The following is a 20,074-nucleotide window of genomic DNA, read 5'->3' as shown; positions in this document are numbered from 1 at the left end:
AATATTTAATGTTGTAAAATACATTTGGCATCACAGGGTTACAGAGCTATTGATACTGCAAAGCACCTAACAAAAAAATTGTTGCAGGATGAAATCAAGTGGGTAATTTTGAAAAGCATGTAACTGGAGTACTTCTCTCATCAAAAGACCATTTTGGGGGTCTGACAACTAAAACTAACTAGTGGAAAAAAATGATAACAAGATTGAATGCACAAAGCATCAGAACAACAGGAGTAATTTTCTTAAAAATCTACAAAACGCTGCGGAGAACTGTGCTGTTTCATATACAGAACTTTGCTCCCTTCTCCTTTTCTTTTCCCTCTGTCCCCAAAACCAATCTGTCTTGGCTAGTACTAATTAATCATTAGTACTATTGTCACGAAAAGTTTCAAAAGGCTTCAGGAGAAAATGCTGTTCCTTAAGCTCCTGTGCATCAATCATTCTGATGGCTTTGAGCACCTAGAGAACAGAATTACATTCAGGGATTTTTGGTGGTGCACACACGAACTGAAGTTTCACAGCTACCAAAAACAGTATTAAACAGAAATGGATATTCAATCACAGTACTGCAAGGCCTGTTTAACTCTTTTAGAAAATTCACCAAGGTAGATTAGGATTACAGAGAGAAACATGATCCAAGAGTGAGGAACCCTTACTTCTCAGAACACTGTGCACAAAAAGTAAGGGAGTTTCTCTTCCTTGAAACCCAGCTTGCTTGAGCTTTCTTGGTTATGAGGCCCTTCATAAGATAACAGGACAAAAAAAAGACTGATTTATTTTGATTTTGAGTAGTTGTTAAATATAAGGGAGACCTTATTTTCGGAAGGCCAAAACGGATATTGCAAGGATATTTTTCCGCCTGGTGGTTTTGAAGCAGGGCAAATGCTTCTCACCAGTTAACACAATGCCAGAGAACGAATATCTTAAAAAAAACAGCTGCAAGTCCTCAACAGTGTTACTCAACAATACAGCATGTAATGCTTACTAATGGGTCATCCCAGCAGCAATTTCACACCAGATGCCCAGAAGTCTATGGTTCTAGGACACAGTAGAGTTCCTTCCACCCCTACTGAATAGGCATTTGTGTCTCCTAATCCTCTCAAGTGGACTCATTAATAACTAGGTGTAAAGGGCACTCACTAATTTGTGGGGGGTCAGAGTGGAGACTGAGTGTTTGTCATGTACTGCAGCTCTGCTATCCCTCCAGGACAGCACTCACAGCCACGAAGAGACAGGGGAAACGCCATGTGGTCCCTGGCCTTCCAGCATCTCCACCAGGACTGCTTGGAGCAAGTGCTTCCTATCACATTCTTTTACACTAACGGCAACATTTGCAATATACGTCTACATTATCTTGTGATTTCTTGTGGAATGAGACCTGGAAATTTCTAGAGGTCAAAACGGAAATTTAGTAGTTCTGGTGTTTGTCCAACCATTCACACAATAGCTCATTTTGATTTCCACATGTCCCCAGACAAGGCAATAAAGTTCACATCCTGAAGAGGGATGCAGGGTAATAATGTGGCTGATTAAAAATGAGAAGAGGCTTTTCTGGCTGCTGCCAACATTGAAGCAGAAGTCATAGCTACTCACGAGAGTCTGGGAACTTCAGGGGAAAACAACTATTAAGTCCAATTAGTTCATGCATAAAGCAATATAACATGAGATACCATTAAAAGACTGCTAGCCATACAGTCATTAGATAGTAGTCAGTACGAGCAAGTCCACTGCAGAGTGGATTTACAGTTTCCCTGAAGAAAAGTTAATTTGTGTGACCTGTGGCACAAAACTGCTTTGACAATAGGTTTGGTGTAGACAGAAAATCCTTCAAAGGGTATTAGCTGCAGTGACTTCATGGTAGCAGCCATACATAAGCAAAGCCAAGATAATGCATACAGTAAGGAGACTAACAGAGATACAAAAACACCCCATATATAATTACAAGCAGCAATAAATTGTCATTTTACAATGTATAACTAAGCAATGCTCAATCGACTTTAATTGTTAAAGCACATCACCATCTCAAAAAGCTAAGCATTTCAGCAGAAACTGCTGCCTGTAGCCCACAGGTGAGAGCGGGCATGTTCAGGGTGCTGTGGCTGGGGGAAAGCCCACAGCGCCCCGTATTTACAAGTGGCCTCCCATCCAAGTACTAGCCAGGCCTGACCTGCTTAGCTTCCAAGATCGTTTCTGCACTATGGTCGTTACAGGTGAACCTACCTCCTCTACATAGAGACACTAATTGATCATCTAGCAAATTTTCTATACGCCCGTTTCAAACAAAAAATGCAGTTTTTTTAAAAATACACAAGATGAAGATATATCAAGTCTCACCAGATACCCAAGAATATTTTAAAGAGATCATTAGTGTCTTTGCATTTTTAACACTCTCAACCACTATGACTACAGCATGATTATTGAGCAAAGCTTGCAAAATCCTACAAAATTAACTTTCTTTGCCCAAAGTGTATGCAGTCATAACCTGTGGGAGTAAAATACTACAAATATTGATTTTTTTTTTATTTTTTCTGTTGCTAAAGGAATAATGTCATTTTCTACCAAATATTCAGACATGAAAAGTTATCACACATCTTCTGATTTGCAGAAGTGGCATGCCATTGGCCTGCAGTAACTATTACGTAGCTTGATTTAACTTTGCTTTTTAGTGACTGTTGAAAGTCTAAACTAACTTGAACCTGAATGTACAAAGGGTCAGCTGACGGACAGAGTCAGAGCCCTCAGCCTTTCATCATCAACAATATTTTCCTTCAACTTTTAATAAAATTGTACCTGGCACTACGTGGGGTCACCAGAAAAGCACACGGGTCACTTGCCACGTTGCACCTCCCTATTGTTCCTGTAGCCGCACAACTTTAAACGCCATATCACTCACTTTCGCAAAGAAAAATAGAGAATTCAGAGGTCTGCTGGGATCCTCAACTGTCCCCTTTCCTTCCCCCCCCCCCGTCACCATCACTGGCACACCAACACAGAGCAGATCTGGCCAGGTGCAGAGGCACCTACCCTGAACTCTACAGTCGTCATAGCAACTCTTCAGGACAACTGCAGTTCACCATACAGCAGTGCACCTCCACACAAGACAAAAAACCTCTCTTCAATGTAACATTGAAATTCAATAATATGTTCCCTAAAATTATATTTATATATAAGCTGAAGTATGACTTGTGTAATAAACAATTAGCTGGTTTTCAGGATCCACATAAATACTATATACAATTGAACATGCAAGACTAAGGTTTTACCATAAGTAAAAATAAGTTTACCCACAATAAGAAAATCTCTCTCCATACAAACTCAAAAACACCCACATTATTGTAAACTAGACTCTTAAATGCTACCTGTCCACTTCAGCAAAGAAATCTGAAAATTAATACGGTAATCTTGTGATGCATCTCACTGAGGTAGATTCCAAATTCACTTACAGTATTTGTTGCTATATACCATACAAACAGACCCTCTCATGACTGAAATGCAATTCTTTCTTTTTTTTTTTAATATATATAATCAAAGTCAAATGAGGGGGAACACCACAAGTAGAAATGGGTAACAATTTCAGAAGTTTGAATAGAAACAACACAAAATATATTTGGTCAACTAAGCCCTTTCCTTGGAGGAAAAGGCTCAGTATAATCGTTTAAAAACTTAATTTTAACATCTTAACAGAAAATTAAGATCCGTGACAATACCATCTCTGACTTAGCAGCACAGTGAGGTGCTGGGTTCAGGAAAGACCAAGGGGTAACATGCCCCAGTTATGAAACACTTTTTAAACACTTGATTTTACCATAAATATTTTCCAATTAACTGTTAATTAAGACAGATGATCTTAGTTAACAAGTACATAGTCAGAAATATTATGTACACAAAGTCACTCTTCATCCATAAGGGCTGAAACTTCAAACAAATAACATTTAAAAAATAGATACCACGATAATTAACAAATTTAAAAACATTTTTAGCAGGTAACCCGCAAAGGTCACAAGTTAGCTGTAGTAACCATCAGTCACCTTGTGACAGCAAAAACCTGGAAAAAAAAAATCCCTCTCTTTACAGTATAACAGACAAATTTCATTATGTTTTAAGGGCCAGGACCCTGCTGCATCTGCACCTAAGTCAAGATTTGCTCATGTTTTTCACCTAAGTGTCAGCAGTGCAGGCTTTCAGGAAGGTATCACAGGGTAAGAGCTAGGCAAACACTGATACCTCCAACTCTGGAGCGATCTGCTATTTCATCTCCAAAGTGTCTTCTGAGTTCAAATAYATTTTTGAAACTATGTTTTTGAAACAGTATTTATTAGGTTGATATTAGCCATGCCACAAGTGCATGAAGAGGTAACAGACCCTCCCTTCAGTAGTAAAAGCAAAAAAAAGCACTTCAAAGGGCATCAGTCAGAGCAGGGCTGATTCTACATGTAGTGCTTGGGTTTAACCAATGCTAGAAAACACATCRTGTAAGTTACATCACCTAGTAATAGGTATTTGAAATAAAGCATCACTACATTTCCTTAGTTAAGCAATTTTGGGGGTAAACAAAAACTTCTATTTGGGGATTTTGGTTTGTCACCATTTCTGACAATTTTGTTACATATATAAGCCAAACACCTATCCACATCAGTAGATAAAACCACAACAGAGTGTCATATAAATATTTATCCACATGTATTTTTGAACTTAGCAACTTAAGTACAAGAACTGTCATCATGGTGACCCCCCCCCCCCAAAAAAAAAGCCCCAAAATTCTTACCTTAGCTGTTTTAATATAGTGGCTCAAAACTTCAGCTCTTATTTTTAAAGTTTGTGCATGTAGAATCTCTCTAACAACCCAGAAGCTTACCTAAAAAGAAGAAAATTTATGGTTTCCAAAATACACAGCTTCACTGATTACAGTTTTAATATTTTCATTTCATGAAAAGTATGAAAAGTTACATAACATTCAATTTCCACCTATAAAGAACGAACAAAGCTGGAAAATAAAAGTGCTTATGCTATAAAAATCCCAACCAATACAACTGAGATACTAGGTCTAAATTAATATAATAAAAAGCACAAACACAAACTTGTTAATTCCAAGATCAACTTCTAAATTTCCTTGCTTTAATATTTGAAAGTTGCATTATTAGTGTTGTGTTAGTGTAGAACTTTGCACAAAATTAAACTTTTGATAAATAAATTAAAAAATCATTCTTCTCTTTCACAAAAGGATCAATCCTCATAGTATTTTATTTAGACTCCTAAACATCTGAAGAGAAAGACACTTTAACCTCTCTACACAACCTACAGTAAATATTTTCACCAGCAGAAACTTAGAATACCATAACTAACTCATTCTTTTTACAATCCGAGTCCAATATATTGTTTTTCATTAATACAGTATGCTATTCACCACTGAAAAAAACACAACACAGATGATTCCTCTTGCCTTTGCAATTATCTTTTCTGCTAGTCAAAAGCTTAAGCTGTCACCTAAATTCTCTCCTTAGAGCTAAGCAACCCCAAGTCTTTCAGCTTTTCATAAAACAAAAACCAGGCTTTTCATTCTCATTTTCCTCCTCAGGTTCTCTTCAACTGAATAATATCTTTTATAGTATAATGCCTAAAACCAGACACGGTTCTTCACAGCTGTGAAATCACTGAGTAGTACACAAAGATCAAGTAAGGTTTTTTGGTGTTTTTTTGTTTTGTTTTTTAAATAAATGTGCTACTACTGCTTAAAACCATCACTATTTTCTCCAGCGCAGTGCAGCATGGCTTGCCTGTGCTAAGCTCTGATCCACGATAACCTCGAGATCCTCTGGTCTACTACTGCACCAAGTCATGCAGGTAGCTCCCATCCTGCATTTGGGCAGTTTGCTCCTGCCTAAGCATAGTACTCATTCTTCAGTTCTCTTCAAATTTTCCAAACCATTTCTCCAGTTTAATCCTTGCTTCCCATATACTTGCAATCTCTCCCAGTTTTATATCTTTTCCAAAGGTAATGCCATCATCTGTCAAAAGCAGCGACCAGAACAAGGATCAGAACAGATGCCTGGGGACCTTCAGACCACATATCATACTGCCAGGTGGGCTGTGAACCAGGAACCCCCAAGACCCAACCTTCTGCACAGAGCTAGGGTGGATGCCACCCCACTGGCTATCAGCAGCACTTTCATCCAGACTTGTTTCCCAGAGGGAAAGAAGAGAAGGTGCTGTAAGCTGTTGGGGAGCACGCAGAAACAGTGGGAAACGGGGCCAGCAAAAACAAAGGCTAAAGCAGCTTTTGGACATATTTGGCCAGGGAAAAGGGCAGCCGGCCAGCAAGGAGCAGGAGTTCACAGCTGCCTAAAGCTCCTCTACTCCAGTCTCTCCAGCATCCACTCAGCCTTCAAGTACCTATGATGGAAATCAGAGCCAGGCAATCCAGAAAGGTTATTTAAATGTTCTGTAACCTTGTTTTCTACGGTGCTATTTTTAATACCAATCTTTAATTATGGGAGGGTGTTACTGCCTTCTGTAGTTTCCCTCTTGTGTCTGAAAGCAACAAAAAGTTCACCCGCTTGGTCCTGTCTGACCCTTCCACTCTCTGTATGCACTGAAATAACAAGCTTAGACATTTGGTATCACTGGCTTTAGAAGTTACCAACTATCCTTATATTTAACTCCCAGAGTTAAACTATCTATCTCAGTTTATTAAAATCTGCCTTCAAGTTCATGCTTTCAGTTTACTGTTCTTTTGCTTCCCTTCCTTCAAAATTTTTTGCTCTGTTATTCTGGTCATTCTCACCAAAAATGCTTTCTACCACTCCATAGTCACGGCAATTTTTTTTAATTAAACTAATAAACCCACTTTATGCCAGCTCAGTTAGCTGTTTATAAAGATATTAGTATCTGTTTTTCTAATGAGAAAAATACTTTTGCCAACAGTACATCTAAAAAACCCAGCTGAATCAATTTGCTGTAAACAACACAAACATGTTCACTCTCAAGCTAAGACTCAGATGAGATCTCACAACCACAAAAAGCAACTGGGAAAAATTTCTCAAGTTTCAAACAGAATGTTCTCCCAAAAAAACAAAGCCATAAAAAAATTTATGAAGAGTGTCTATAAAATGAAGGAATAAAAATTAAATTTGAGTTATAGCTTTGGTTTCTGCTTCTCCACTACTGCAAAGCTGCACTCACAGAAGTGCTGAGCAGCTTCAACAGAACTTCACAGACATTTGCAGATTTTCAACACTTCAAGGGAGGGAAAAAAAGAAAATCAAATCAATATCACCTAAACAAAACTCAAGCATAAGGTAGGAAGACCCTGCTATAACCTAGTTTGTTTGTATTCCTATCATTGCTGGCTAGGCCAATTCCTGCCTAGCATGCAGTATGCTATAATTCTCATTTGTTAAGTTTACTGGACTAACTTCAGTGCTGTATAAAAATCAGTTATATTCTGTATGGTATGAAGGGCAGTTGCTGCATTTCATAGTCACATTAATGCTTCATACAAGCTATATTTTGAAAGTGTTTTGATAACATTTCTAACTTCTGATTTTTCCCTCCTCTGCTCCCCTCACCCTTATATAGTTTACCACATATAACGATAGAAAATAAGCACCTTCCTAACCATAATGAAGTACCAGCAAAGGTTAACCCCTACTGCAACTTCTATTCAAGTACTTACTGTAAGTTAGAGAAAGAAAAATCAAGGATTAGCTAGACTTACTGTAACTGGTATTTGGTTGTAAGATTATCTTACAAAACTCCTGAAAATAGTGTACGAAGAAACGTATTCTCTTCTATGAAAACAGCTTTTAACTTGTCACACTGCTGTGATTTTTAAGAATAGTACTAACTTCTTTAAAACCACAGTTGTGTAGGTATGTGTGTGTGTATATATATATATATATTTATTTAGGTTCTTGCTCTTAATTTCAATTAAAACAATAAAATACATCTGTTTATCCTCTCCCACACTGCACAGTCTGACAGTTCAACATGTGTTCAAACAAAATAGCACCAGGAGGATCCAGGTCTCCAAAAAACATGCATTCTCACTGAAATTAAGAGCAACCTGATGAGCAATGAGGTATCAAAACACCACGGCTCTTTGGAAGTTGTTAAGAAGTCAGGCATGTATGTTCCAGTACCCTGTAAGATGTTCTTAGCATAAATTTTTTTTTTTAATTCATTTCTTACTGAAGTCAATGGAAAACCAGAACAACAACAACAAACCCCCAAACCAGAACATCTTATATAGCATCTGCTTTCTGTTTGTCTAAGGTTGTATCAGCCAGGGAAGAATTAGACACAGAGCTCAGTTTTCCCCCTTTTCTTTTTTTCAGACGTAAGAAAAAAATAAAAATAAAAGGACCCAAAAGAAGCCAAGTAGCTCCACATAAACTACTACCCTGACAAATATCAAAAATGGTTCTGTGCAGACAGCATTCCCATAAAATACCTAAGTACTGAATACATAAATAGTGAAGCATTTGACCTCACTTCAAAGTATTGTCAAAAATATTTTAAACCTCCATTTGATGTTCGGTTGTAGTTGCACAGCTTGAGAAAACCAACTTGCCCCTTGACTGATGAAAGGGATTTGAGGAGGTATCTACCCTTTGAAGATCAAAAGTGCAAAACTTTAATATAGTTTCACGTATCAAAGATTCAGGCAGAGACAACGCACATTTTGTTGTACCTTACAAGCCCAAGTCTCTTCGGTGAAGTTAACAGAACTTCTGTCCTAGTCCTACCAGGCCAAGGCTCAACATTTCCAAGCTCTTACAGAAAACAAAACAAAACAAAAAAGGCAAAACRTTATTCTCAGCCTAGAGCTCTCCTACCCCTCCAGGGACAGAGGGAGGCAGGAGACATGGAACGAAAGCAAGCTTCACACCCCTTCCACACCGACTGCTTCCACTCCCCTTGGACCTGTTTTTACTGGCACCGAGATTTTTTTGGCTGGTCTTATCCGTTCACTGGTATCTTTTAATATTTGGAAGAAATTAGGAAAAGGTATTAAAAAAACAATTTAAATAAAACCTATTGTTTTAATGGGCCATATAAATATAATGGGCCACTCTTCTATTTGATCCAGGTTCTTACTTGACATAAATCACAGGATATTTGTTCCATACATATAGCTATTTTGTTAAAAGTCCTCTCGCTGTATTTAAATTGTATCATTTCTCACTCTGCCCTACTCATTTCAGTTAGCCGACCCACAATACTTGGCCATTAATGCCTTAGGTATCAGTTCAAGAAAGCATTTAAACTYTTACATGTGTTTGTGTATTTATAGTCCTCCCCTAAAAAGGTCAGCATATAAAAACTTGCTTCATTTTTTGTACAGATCTTTTCTTGAATCACAGCAAGACGCTGTCTCCTTACTAGAGTTTCTGGATCCTTCTGCCAAACATATATTAAAACCAATTTGATGCACTATGCAAAGAGACAGCACAGCACACGAGATGGACAGTACCGAGCCGGTGTCCTCGCAGCCTGGGCAGAGCCCCGGCCCGTTTTGCTGGTTTGTTTGAGTGGGAGGATGCTAACCTCACCCCCCACGTTTTAGTTTCCAACAGCCCTAGTAGAAGTCCACCATCACCTTCCATTGCACCTCAGCAACACTACAGTATTCAAGACAACACAAGTTATCCCCTTGCTATGTACTTTTTTTTTTTTTAAGGCAACGTTTTACAGTTAGCAAAACACATCAAGTTTGTTTAAGCGTGATCTTTTGCTTTAACATGCTTTCAATGTGTCAAGTCTAATTAATCTAACTAAAGTTTCTCTCATTTTTAGCTCTGCAGCAGCATAGTTCCCACTCATTTAGAATAAAAAGCTCAGAAAAAGGCTTTTAATACAGATAATCTTACAACCAAAATAGTGAAAGTTAACTTGACATAAATCACGAAAATGTTCTCTCATCAGTGTCTAACAGCAGATTTCAGAAAAGGACATGCCTTCTTTCTTTGCTTGAAATCAATGCTATATAATCTTTCTAAAAATGTAGAGAACAGTGGTTTGGGAAGCAGGCAAACTTGACAACTATCCACTCTGCCAGACCTACCAGTTACAGCAATAGCACTCAACTATTTCTCAGAAGAAAATCTGCAAAAAGCAGAAATCAAAGTTTTGAAAAGTTATGCAGAGAGATTAAATATTTAAACACAATACTTAATAGTAGATGTGTAAATCTACAGACTACCTTGTACCAATATACAATTCAAGACAAAACTCTGGCATGGAAAGATTCAATGATTTCTCCTCTTCCCAAACTTGATCCGTTTTCACAGGCGCCATATGTAATTATCAGACAACTAATGCTGGAAACACACTACTTCATTCTCAGAGGACTGCAATCTACTGCGCATAGTTATTGCTGTTTCCAAAATGCTATCAGCAGATCCATTTGCTGTGAAGCAGCTGTTAGTGATTTAATATGCTCTTCACTTAAAATACACRTGTTTCTTGTGGTGAGTTGGGGCAAGGAGACAGACAGATGCATAATGCACAATTTAAACTCAGTGAAATTTCAAAGGTTAATTAAAGTTTAATGCATTGTATTCATGCCAGATAAAGCCAAAAGCCACAGTGATTTTTACTGATCACTTATTTTAAGTCTAAAAATCAGCGCTTATCAGGTGAACAGAGTAGTGCCTGACAGGAACGAGATTCTACTGAACGAGCATCTGGTGCAGACCTGAGCTTGGCTACAGCAGACTAGACCTAGAGGAAAGGCAACAGGAGCCGCCTGCTCCACCAGGCTTTCTCACTCCCAGCTGCTATTGCCAACCCCATTTGAATTCCTGACATTCACTGCTCCTGAAAGGATGGCGAATCTAAATAGAGTCATACTATCAGAATGCACGACTCCTCTGCAATGACAACATTTTGAACCATAGGCCCATTTGTGATGTCAAAAGTTATTCAAGGTACTGTCTCAGTAAGCCACAAGTTGAGGTATGAACATGAATAAAATAGGAACCTGCAACTGAAACAATACTTCCCCCTTTTCCCTCTCTCCTCCTCCCCCCCAGGTAAGACTGATGACTTTCCTTGGTGCCAGAATAGAGACCGATGCAACTTTCAGGTGGACTTCTGGCAAATGATGCAGCCAAAGCTGCATACAGCAGTTCCCCGGAAAATGATTAGAGGCAAACTAACCCAACATTTGAGCATAACTTAAACAGTTGGGCTTGCTGCTTCTTTGTCAAGAATTCTTTGTCTCTTTGTGGCAGAGTTTGTGCTATATCTCATACCAAACTCTTTAACTGACATGATAAAGACAGCAGAAACAAATAAGAAAAATGAAATAGGAAGGCAGGCCTATAAATCCCTCCTAATCTTCTGGCTTCAAATACAGTCCAAGAGACAGCCTAAGCACCACAACACCTGAACATGATGGTGCTGACAATATGAGAAAGGGAAAGAGACACTACTTGTCCTGTTCCAGTTGATTTAATGGAGAATTGACAATATCTTGAAGTACCCTCTGTCAAAAAAGGACCTTTTCCATTTCCTGGGAGGCCATTACTGGAATAGGAGGCTCAAACCAGCCCGTCTTGCCTATACGAGTGACTCCAAAAAGCCCACTGACATGGCAAAGATGTGCTCTCAAATTCTGCTGATGTTCTGGTTTCCAGAGGTGACTTAAGGACAATCCGCATTACTGTCAATCTACTTTTTTTTTTTTTTTTTTTAAGATATTAAAACCAGCAATAACTGCCATCTGACTAAGGTAATCTTCCATAGCAGGCAACACAATATCTGAAATCCACTAGGGGAATGAAAGTCAGTGACAGACTATCAGATGGGTAAGTCTTAGCTGGAGCTTAATAATGGCAGGGAACACAAAACCTTCAAGATGTTAAGGAGGTTTGTAAGAAACCATTAGCAAAGATATTCTCAGGGAAGGGACCAGTCCGCTGAGAGGGGCACACCCAGCTTTTAGGCTGCACAAAAAGCACGCACATGGAACGAGGCTTAACTACAAGCCTAAAGCTGCTACGACAAGAAAGTCTCCAGCTACATTTGCTTGCATCCCACCATATGAAATTTTTATATGAAGACACTCAGAGAACCATAGGCAGTCTGTTAATCTTAAAGCTAATGTATTCTGCTTGTATGTTTACTGCTCTTCTGAGGTTTCCCTACAAATAAGCTAGAGAATGGAATTGTTCAGAAATAGATCTCAGTCCTTTTTTGACCACATCATTGCTAGCGAGGCCTTCACAAGCAAACAGCCAAAGCAGGGGGAAAACAGACAAACTACACAACGGCTCAAAGCTGGTTACAGTGCTGCATTTCATTTAAGGCTCTCCTTTACTATATTGAAGAAAAAAAATTAAAAAACAAAACAAAGGCAAAACAAAGACATAATGAACATCCTTCAGTCTGACTGAAAGCAAACAAGCTCAAGGAACGCTACAGACCTAAAGTCGCCTAGATTTATAATTTCCTTCGGATATGACTTGTCTTTTAATCAAAAGTAACAGTTCCTTGATACAAATGAAGTACAGCAGAAAGGAAATTAGGGCAGATGAAATAGCCCATCATAATTGACAATACTCTAGCATGCCTTCTGGGATAATGGAAATATATAAAGGTTCCCCTTATCAAATGCTTTCTAGGGAAGTGGGACTACTGACTATAACAGAGAAAGGTACTACAAAAAGAGGAGTTTCTAGCATTTTAATCTCATTATCCTTACTGTATGCATATATATTTTATAGTGACAGGGGGGAAAAAAAAAACCAAGAAGACTTAAAAGCTTGACTTGGCCCAAATTTAAGAGCATTAACAAAGATGTCTAAAAGCAAGACTGGGCACAGAAAATAGGTCTGGAATAGAGCTCGTATGTTTGAGACATTAAACACTTACAAAAGGAGAGATGTACTTCCTCTGAAACAAAATATGGCATTAAAAAGCATTACACTTGAGACTGTTGGCTAACTACATACTTATTCCTTTAACTGTGGAAAATGCTAAAATTCTAATCCTGTAAATTCATTTTGTATAGAGAAAGCTTTAAGAAAAAAGCCACTTTCACATATCTCGAATAAACATATTCCATCTGAACAATTATGTCAAATGCAAAATTTAAAGACAAGTTTTGTAGAATCAAATTGTTTAGAATTAAGTTTGCCCACAGTTACCTTAAAAACAATAATCCATACTGACAAAAGGTTCACCTTTCTAAGGACAAAAACTTCTATGGGAGACAGACACTTAGCTGCACCACAGAAAGAAATTATATCCAATTATTAGTCCAAGCATCCTTCTATACATTAAGCCTTTAACCTGGAATGATGGTTCCATCTTTATGAAAAGGACAGACAACATCTGCAGGGAAAGACACTTAATATTTTAATGGTCAGTAACTTATTTTAAAAAAAGCCTAATTGAAACAAGCTGCAACAAAAACACAGCTATTTCTTCAGCACTGATTTGGTCTAACRCAATCTTTCTCTGTTTCCAGCAGATAAGGAACTCCTTTAAGCAGGCATTTAAAGTAATTAGCTGTGAACAATAAAAGTGATGTGCCAGAACACTCCATTCACCAAATTTTTAGACACATACATGTAATGACACTGAAAAAAATAACTCACATGATTGAATCTTCTGGTGAAAGCAACTGCATTCGGTGCAGAACTGTATTTCTCTTTTTTATTCCACCCACAACTTGCCAGTTCCTGGAGGAATAAGGATGAGAATTCATTCTTTTGAATTAGTGAGTAATGTAAATTCAGAGCCAAAGCCAGCCAGACAAGTCATCTAAGTTTCAAAATATTTAAATTTTCACTTTTTGTATCTAACAGGACAATGATACATTGAAGTAAGAAATATATACAGTTACACTTCTAATTTCTTTTGTAAGTTTTGAGATTCCACAAATATCGCTTGTGAATTGTTTTTAAATAATAATAATTTTACAATTCATCTTCTATTGAATTAAGGACTTTTTTCTTAATTGAGTTTTTACTATTAAAAACAAGTAAAATACAAAGTCTATTTCATTACCACAGAAAATACTGCTTTAAACTTAAATTAGAGCTAGGAAGAGCACCATGTCTCATGTTTTTAAATTACCTTAAGACACTTATTTTAAAGTCTACCAAGTTGGTATACCTTGTTAGCTTCATCTAGACATGTCCCATTATTTTAGTGGGCTGCATTAAAGGAAAACCAGAATTGTCATCTTTTGCAGCAACAATAAGAAAAGACAACACTGTTTCCAGTTCTCTTCCAAAGAGATTAGTTTTATTTTATTAAGTTGAACAACAGTCAGCACTTAATTAGTTTGAGTAAAAGGGGGCCAGGAGACATTTGTTTAAAAAACAAAAACCAACCAACCAAAAAAATCACATAGTTCCTGTGCTTAGACACCCTATAAAACTGCAGGCCTGACTGATTTAACAAATTATTTGTAAAGCCTAAAAAAGCATTACTTTGTGACTGCTAAGTTATATCTTACTTCTCTGTAAAAGTCAGCAGCTGGGCAACTTTGTTGTCCTCACTTATTTTCTACCACTTAATTCCAGTGAAGCAGTTCTAACCAAAACTGGAATTTTAAACTAATTTTAACTAATTCCAATTTTTTAAAGTAAACACACTAATAAGCTTCTATTCATATACAATAGTATACAGAATAGATGCAAATACACAGAGCATGCAGCACATACAGCCTACTCTGCAGTACCAACTGAAACCATCATGAAAAATATCTAATACAGAGACAGCTTAATTACTCAAGTGGCATAATAGCAAGGTCCAGCCTCTCACTTATTTATTCATGCTTTATTTTCACATCTTCCACTCTGAAGCTCTCAGTTTTATTACATTGATAATCCCTTAGTAAAACTAGCATTATACTCTACCTCCAACTAACATATAAAGTAGATATGCACATCTGACTAGTAAATGTGCCATTTAAGACAGTCATATTTTAAAGGAAGAATTTGAAATCTGGATATTCTAAGCTCTAACCTCAGAACAGTATATTATCCCAAAGAGCTCTAAGGGCATTTTCATTTTAATTAGGAACTTAACTGCTTTTCAGCCTTTCAATCTTCCACTTGTTGAAGCCCGTGGCATGCTGACATTTGCTAGAGAAGACTAAGACACTCCTGTTCACAGGCACCGGAAAGAATGCCAAGTCTCCAGCTTTGCATTTAGGGCCATTCCTTCGAATTTCTCCAGGAGTTCTGCCCCCAAAAGCTAGCCTGGAAAATTCTATCATTTTCAGCACATGCATATCTTATATTTGCACTTCAAAGACTATGCACAAGACATCTGCTCAGCCCCGAGTTGTTTCTGCTGCAAGGACGTGCAGGCAAACCGGCGAGGAAACCACCCAAGAGCCTCTTGTTAAGATTCTCTATACCTCAACATCTCCCAGGGCTGGAGTTCCCATTGGAATAAAATAAGCCCAGCACTGCAGTTGGGTAGAATACACGGCAATTCATCGTTACTGGCATCTGATTATTACAATTCCTTAAAAGCAGAAAAAAATCTAGTTGCTATCTGAAGTTCAGACAAAACGTGGTAATTTCTAAATAATTCAGGGTATGTCCTTGTATTAATTGAATTATCATCACCAGGGGGAAAAAAGCTATGATGATTCAGGGCAAAAGTCATCCATCTTGACAGTGTACATCTAAGGGCTTACAGGGCACATATGGCAGAAGCAGACCTTGTTTAGTTGGCACTGGGGTTGGTGGTACAGACACAATTAGCTACAGAAACAGTAGTTTTTAGGCAGAAAATACTACCAAGAACCTTTAGCTAGTACATAAGTAACAGGATTAAGCTTAAGGACAAGTTTATATTTATAGTCAGAATTAGAGGGGGATTAAACTTGTGGAGAATGCAATAGGAAACACGCACAGGTTTGAGGTATACAATGAGGTAGGTGAGTTATAGATAGATTTGAGCTCCAAGATTTAAGGGGGAAGGAAAAAGATGAACTCAGAGGCGAGAGGAGGTAGAAGGCACGAGCTGAAGCTGTCAAATGGAGAGAAGAAAGTAGCAAAACTGAGCAACAGGTTTAGGGTTAAGATAATTTGAGAATATAGGGGTGCAGAGAGAGAAAATAGGYACGGGACTGAGATAGCTCCAGAGTATACGGGGTCCCTACAGAAAAGGCAGGGTCAAAGGCTTATCCTTTCTTACCAACGCTTGAAACTTAGCACAGAAGCAGAAGTAACTGGCAAAGCAGTACCGGTAGCTGCTCAGGGCATCAAATCTGAGCATCCTTTGGCTCTACTCATGTTCTCGAGTGAAGAGTTTAACAGGCACATAATAATGTACAAAAGATTCTGCTCGTGACTGAAAAGGCACACACCAAAATCCTTTTACAGAAACGCTGAGGAACAGTCATGCAGGCCCTCAAAACCTGTGCTATCACTTCAGGTTCTTCAACAGCTTAACCCAACATCTACACGACTGGTCAGGGACAAAGTAAGTGCAATAGGACTCTCCAAAGCCTGGGCCTCTAAAAGCCATTTTTCTTTCATTAGTGTAAGAAATACGTAGAAGGTGTACAAAATGGATGCACACACATATCTTCCTGCTTTAATTTCCTCTCTGTTCTTGGACATTCTCTTCCACCTCCTGCACACGGCTTCTCTGCTTCACTTGAGACATCTCTCCCCTGTATAGCCAGCTTGCTTTTCCCTTCACTGATTCCAAAATGCAACTAGCTCCCTCTGCCACTTGTCCTCAGTTTCTCCAGCATTCCCTCTGCTATTATCCTTTTCCCACACTGATTTTCCATCAGCATTACTACCTGCACATTCTACTTCAGGAGAAATTCCATTATTAACATAACCTAGAAGCAATACAACTGAGCAAACCCATGACTACCTTTTTGCTTTACCATTGCTGCTGTCTAAAAAACCATAACCACTAAAAAAAAAACAGTTGATTCATGGGGAACAGATGGAAATCTTTTTTGTTTCACAAACAAGGAAAATTCAAATAGATTGCTTTCATACAGATTGAATTTTCCATAGCAGATGTGAGTTCTTGTATTAGCCCAATTTCCTGTACTGTAGTCCACTCAGAATAATTATTAATAAGAAAACAAACAGTAATTCCTTCTACTTTCTCAGAAGTAACTTGCAGGCATTTTTTAAGTGACAAAGGAAGAAAGGTAACTTGCAATAAGGTCTATTTAAAGCTCAGACACAGGATTGTGTCACTATATACACTATCTAAGCCATGGTAACTGTTCAGGTGTGTGCTCCTGGCTCACCCTAAACATAAAATGATTGACTGTACCATAATCCTGAGTTACATGGGCTATGCTAAGCTCTGTGTCTCTTTTGCTAGGAGCATGAAATAGAAAGTTGTAGTGGCTGATATGTAGGAACTCAAGCACATGTTTGAACCCAGGATGAACCCAGGTCAGCCTGTGGGGCAGCAATTGATATCAAGGAAAAGGCACRGCTTTGCAAGCTCAGCAGGGTCAAACAGGATAGCTACTGCCACAGAGAAGAAAAAAAAACACTAAGAGCAGAATTTTATTATCACCTTTTGTTTTGACTGTGTTGCAAAGATTGTTCTTTCATAATTAAACACTTCCCTGCAATATGATAAAACAGGCATTAGCCTTGTCTCTTTTTTCCTGTATTCACAAACTGCCAGTCAGCTTGATTGCTGCTGCTGTCATGATACATATGCAGTGCATCAGACAGAAAAATATTTTCATCTGCTATTTGCTTCCACAGTCAGAATGGTGTGTTCCCACTTCTCCCAAACAAGCTGCAATTCTCAGAGAAATCCCCTGTAAAAAGGCTAATGAATAGATTCCTCTTATATTGAAAGTAATTCTCAGGCAGCTGCCTAACACCATGCAACAAGTGTACTATTCATCAAAGCAGCTATTATTAACAATCATTATGTGGACTACTCAAGGTTCATCCTTAACCAGACAAGACTTCCAAAGAAAGCGCAGGTTAACACTGTGACGGACTGCCAACAGCAATCTGTACTCTGGGTTTGTTATTGGCTGTCCTTCCCTATGTAACTAAGGGCAGCAGGGGACAGAACTGCCGACCAGGTGCAATCCAATAGACCTGATTTTGCCAAATTTGTCCTTAAGCAACAACATCTAGATCCATCTGAAAGTTCTTTCCAGAACTTCCTGAGACAGAGGAGAACTAAATTCTTCAGACAATATAACCTGTTTCAGAGACTGGACAGTTTAGCAAAAAAGCATCTAACAGTGAATTGAGGCAACCAACTACCAGCATAAAAATCATGAACTTGAAACAACCAGGGACTGGATGAGAGGCTGAAAGGCGCTGTCTGAAATGCCTAACTAGTTTCCACTTTAGCTCTGCAGAGAGCGAGCATCCAGAAAGGACTCTCAAGGACTGGATGAAAATCTTCCTGTTATTTCTTCAAATCAATAGAAAATAAAATCTTTCTGAGAGGGATGTAGGACTATTTCTTTATTCATCTTTAATAGTTGTGAGGGGAGAAACAACAAGTTTACAAAGTAGATGGACACAGTTTGTTCAAGAGCAAAAGAGAATGACTACACGGGGAGCTCGCGTGACAAGGTAACTTCATAGTGCGGATTCGCATCGCACTACCTGAGGTAGCAGCATTCCTGTTGGTCACAATACAAACTAGACCAGTTTTTTTTTTTAAACTATCCATTACATTGTTTCTATAAAACCAAATGATGCAGACAGTTTTTTTAATTTGTAATACAATTATAGCAGCTACTAGATAATAATTGACTTGATAATAACTGAAGTAAAAAGTTAACATGAACCACAATCTAGGAGAACAGTCTTTCACAAGAAAAAAGAAATGCCAATTCTCTTTCCACCTCTAAAAACGAGAACAGCATACACCAAATCCACTGTTCTAGATTCTTTTGCTGTAGATGAAAATTCTCATATCTTTACCTGTGGAAAGATGCAGACACCAAGTGATATGGTAACGTAAAGCCTTCTAAAGGGGACATGGGGGGAAAAAAAGTATTAATGTTAGAAGAGAAAACCAAACCAAGACATTGGCCCATGAGAAAAGGCTCCTAACACTATCTGCTGGCCATCAAGAGGAAACAGTTGCAGTGGGTGGAGAACATTAACTGTGTTTGTAGCACTGGCTCCAAAAAATCTGCTTTCATAAAGTCTCAATGGGAACTGACTTATGACCGAGGTTCAGGAACCTTATAGTCCACAGAACTATGTATCACTATTAAGAGTGTACAAAGCCAGCTGAAGACTGCTTACAATTCATGTTACTCAGAAAAAGAGTGCGTGTGACACTGAAGCAGGATTAAAATTAAGTACTCTGAAAGCAAGCTTTACAATTTTTTGCATACAACTATGTATGCCATTCTTYCAACATATTAGTCTGAGCTCATGAGAACCACGCATCTTTTAAGCATGCATCCTTTAACTTAATTCTTTACCAATTTATACTATCAAGCAYTGAAAGTCAGAATGCATCCATTTCCAAAGGACAGCTGACATGGACCAGCCCTCAAACGTAACATCTGAAAACCCAGCTTTCCTATGGTACACTGGACAACAGAACTGTGGTAAATTTGAATATAGGCAGGGAGTGTTAGCTCCAAGCTGTATTTGTTATACATACAGGCAAAAGGCTCAAGAAATGTTTAAATGTGCGCCATGAGTTTGCTCACCGATTGTGAGGCCTAAAGAAGAATTACTATATATTACTGTAAAAAAACTAGTTACTTGACAAAATCCAGAGCTGAATGACACTAAGGAGGAATAAAATTCTGATGTCACTTTTTAGAAAACAAGCCTTTGATACTTTATGAGAAGTTTTTAATACCATGAAGAAGATTCAACACATTAATTTAGATAGCCAAGAATAACTATGATGCTTAAACAGTTCTTACACACTTCCTAAAGAAGGTGAAAAATCAGCTCTGGTTATGTTAAAAATTAAGCATCTTGGAATACATCTTTCAGAACCCTTATTTGGGCACACAAATGAAAGGACATTAAATGGTAAAAAATACTCATTTTAATATTGTTTTACAGAGTTTAGGAAGGTGGTGGAAATTCCCACTGTATGACAAAGATCT

The 20,074-nt window shown here is 38.1% G+C and overlaps 1 protein-coding gene across 5 annotated transcripts in view; it reads right to left on the bottom strand.

Annotated features, from left to right (window-relative positions):
* Nucleotides 1–20,074, bottom strand: part of RALGPS2 (Ral GEF with PH domain and SH3 binding motif 2) — a 135,099-nt gene that overhangs the window by 67,808 nt on the left and 47,217 nt on the right. For 4 of the 5 annotated variants that reach the window (XM_026084671.1, XM_026084672.1, XM_026084670.1 and 1 more), the window contains 2 exons: nucleotides 13,605–13,688; nucleotides 4,766–4,855 (listed from right to left, as the gene is read on the bottom strand). In XM_026084671.1, coding sequence (XP_025940456.1) covers nucleotides 4,766–4,855; nucleotides 13,605–13,688 — 174 coding nt within the window. The remainder of the gene's footprint in view (nucleotides 1–4,765; nucleotides 4,856–13,604; nucleotides 13,689–20,074) is intronic. The other variant, XM_026084673.1, reaches the window with a different exon arrangement.

Source organism: Apteryx rowi, unplaced genomic scaffold, assembly GCF_003343035.1.
Source record: "Apteryx rowi isolate R43461 unplaced genomic scaffold, aptRow1 scaffold_65, whole genome shotgun sequence".
Taxonomy (NCBI): domain Eukaryota; kingdom Metazoa; phylum Chordata; class Aves; order Apterygiformes; family Apterygidae; genus Apteryx; species Apteryx rowi.
Note: the sequence above shows the minus strand (reverse complement) of the source record. Positions and strands in the feature narration are given on the sequence as shown.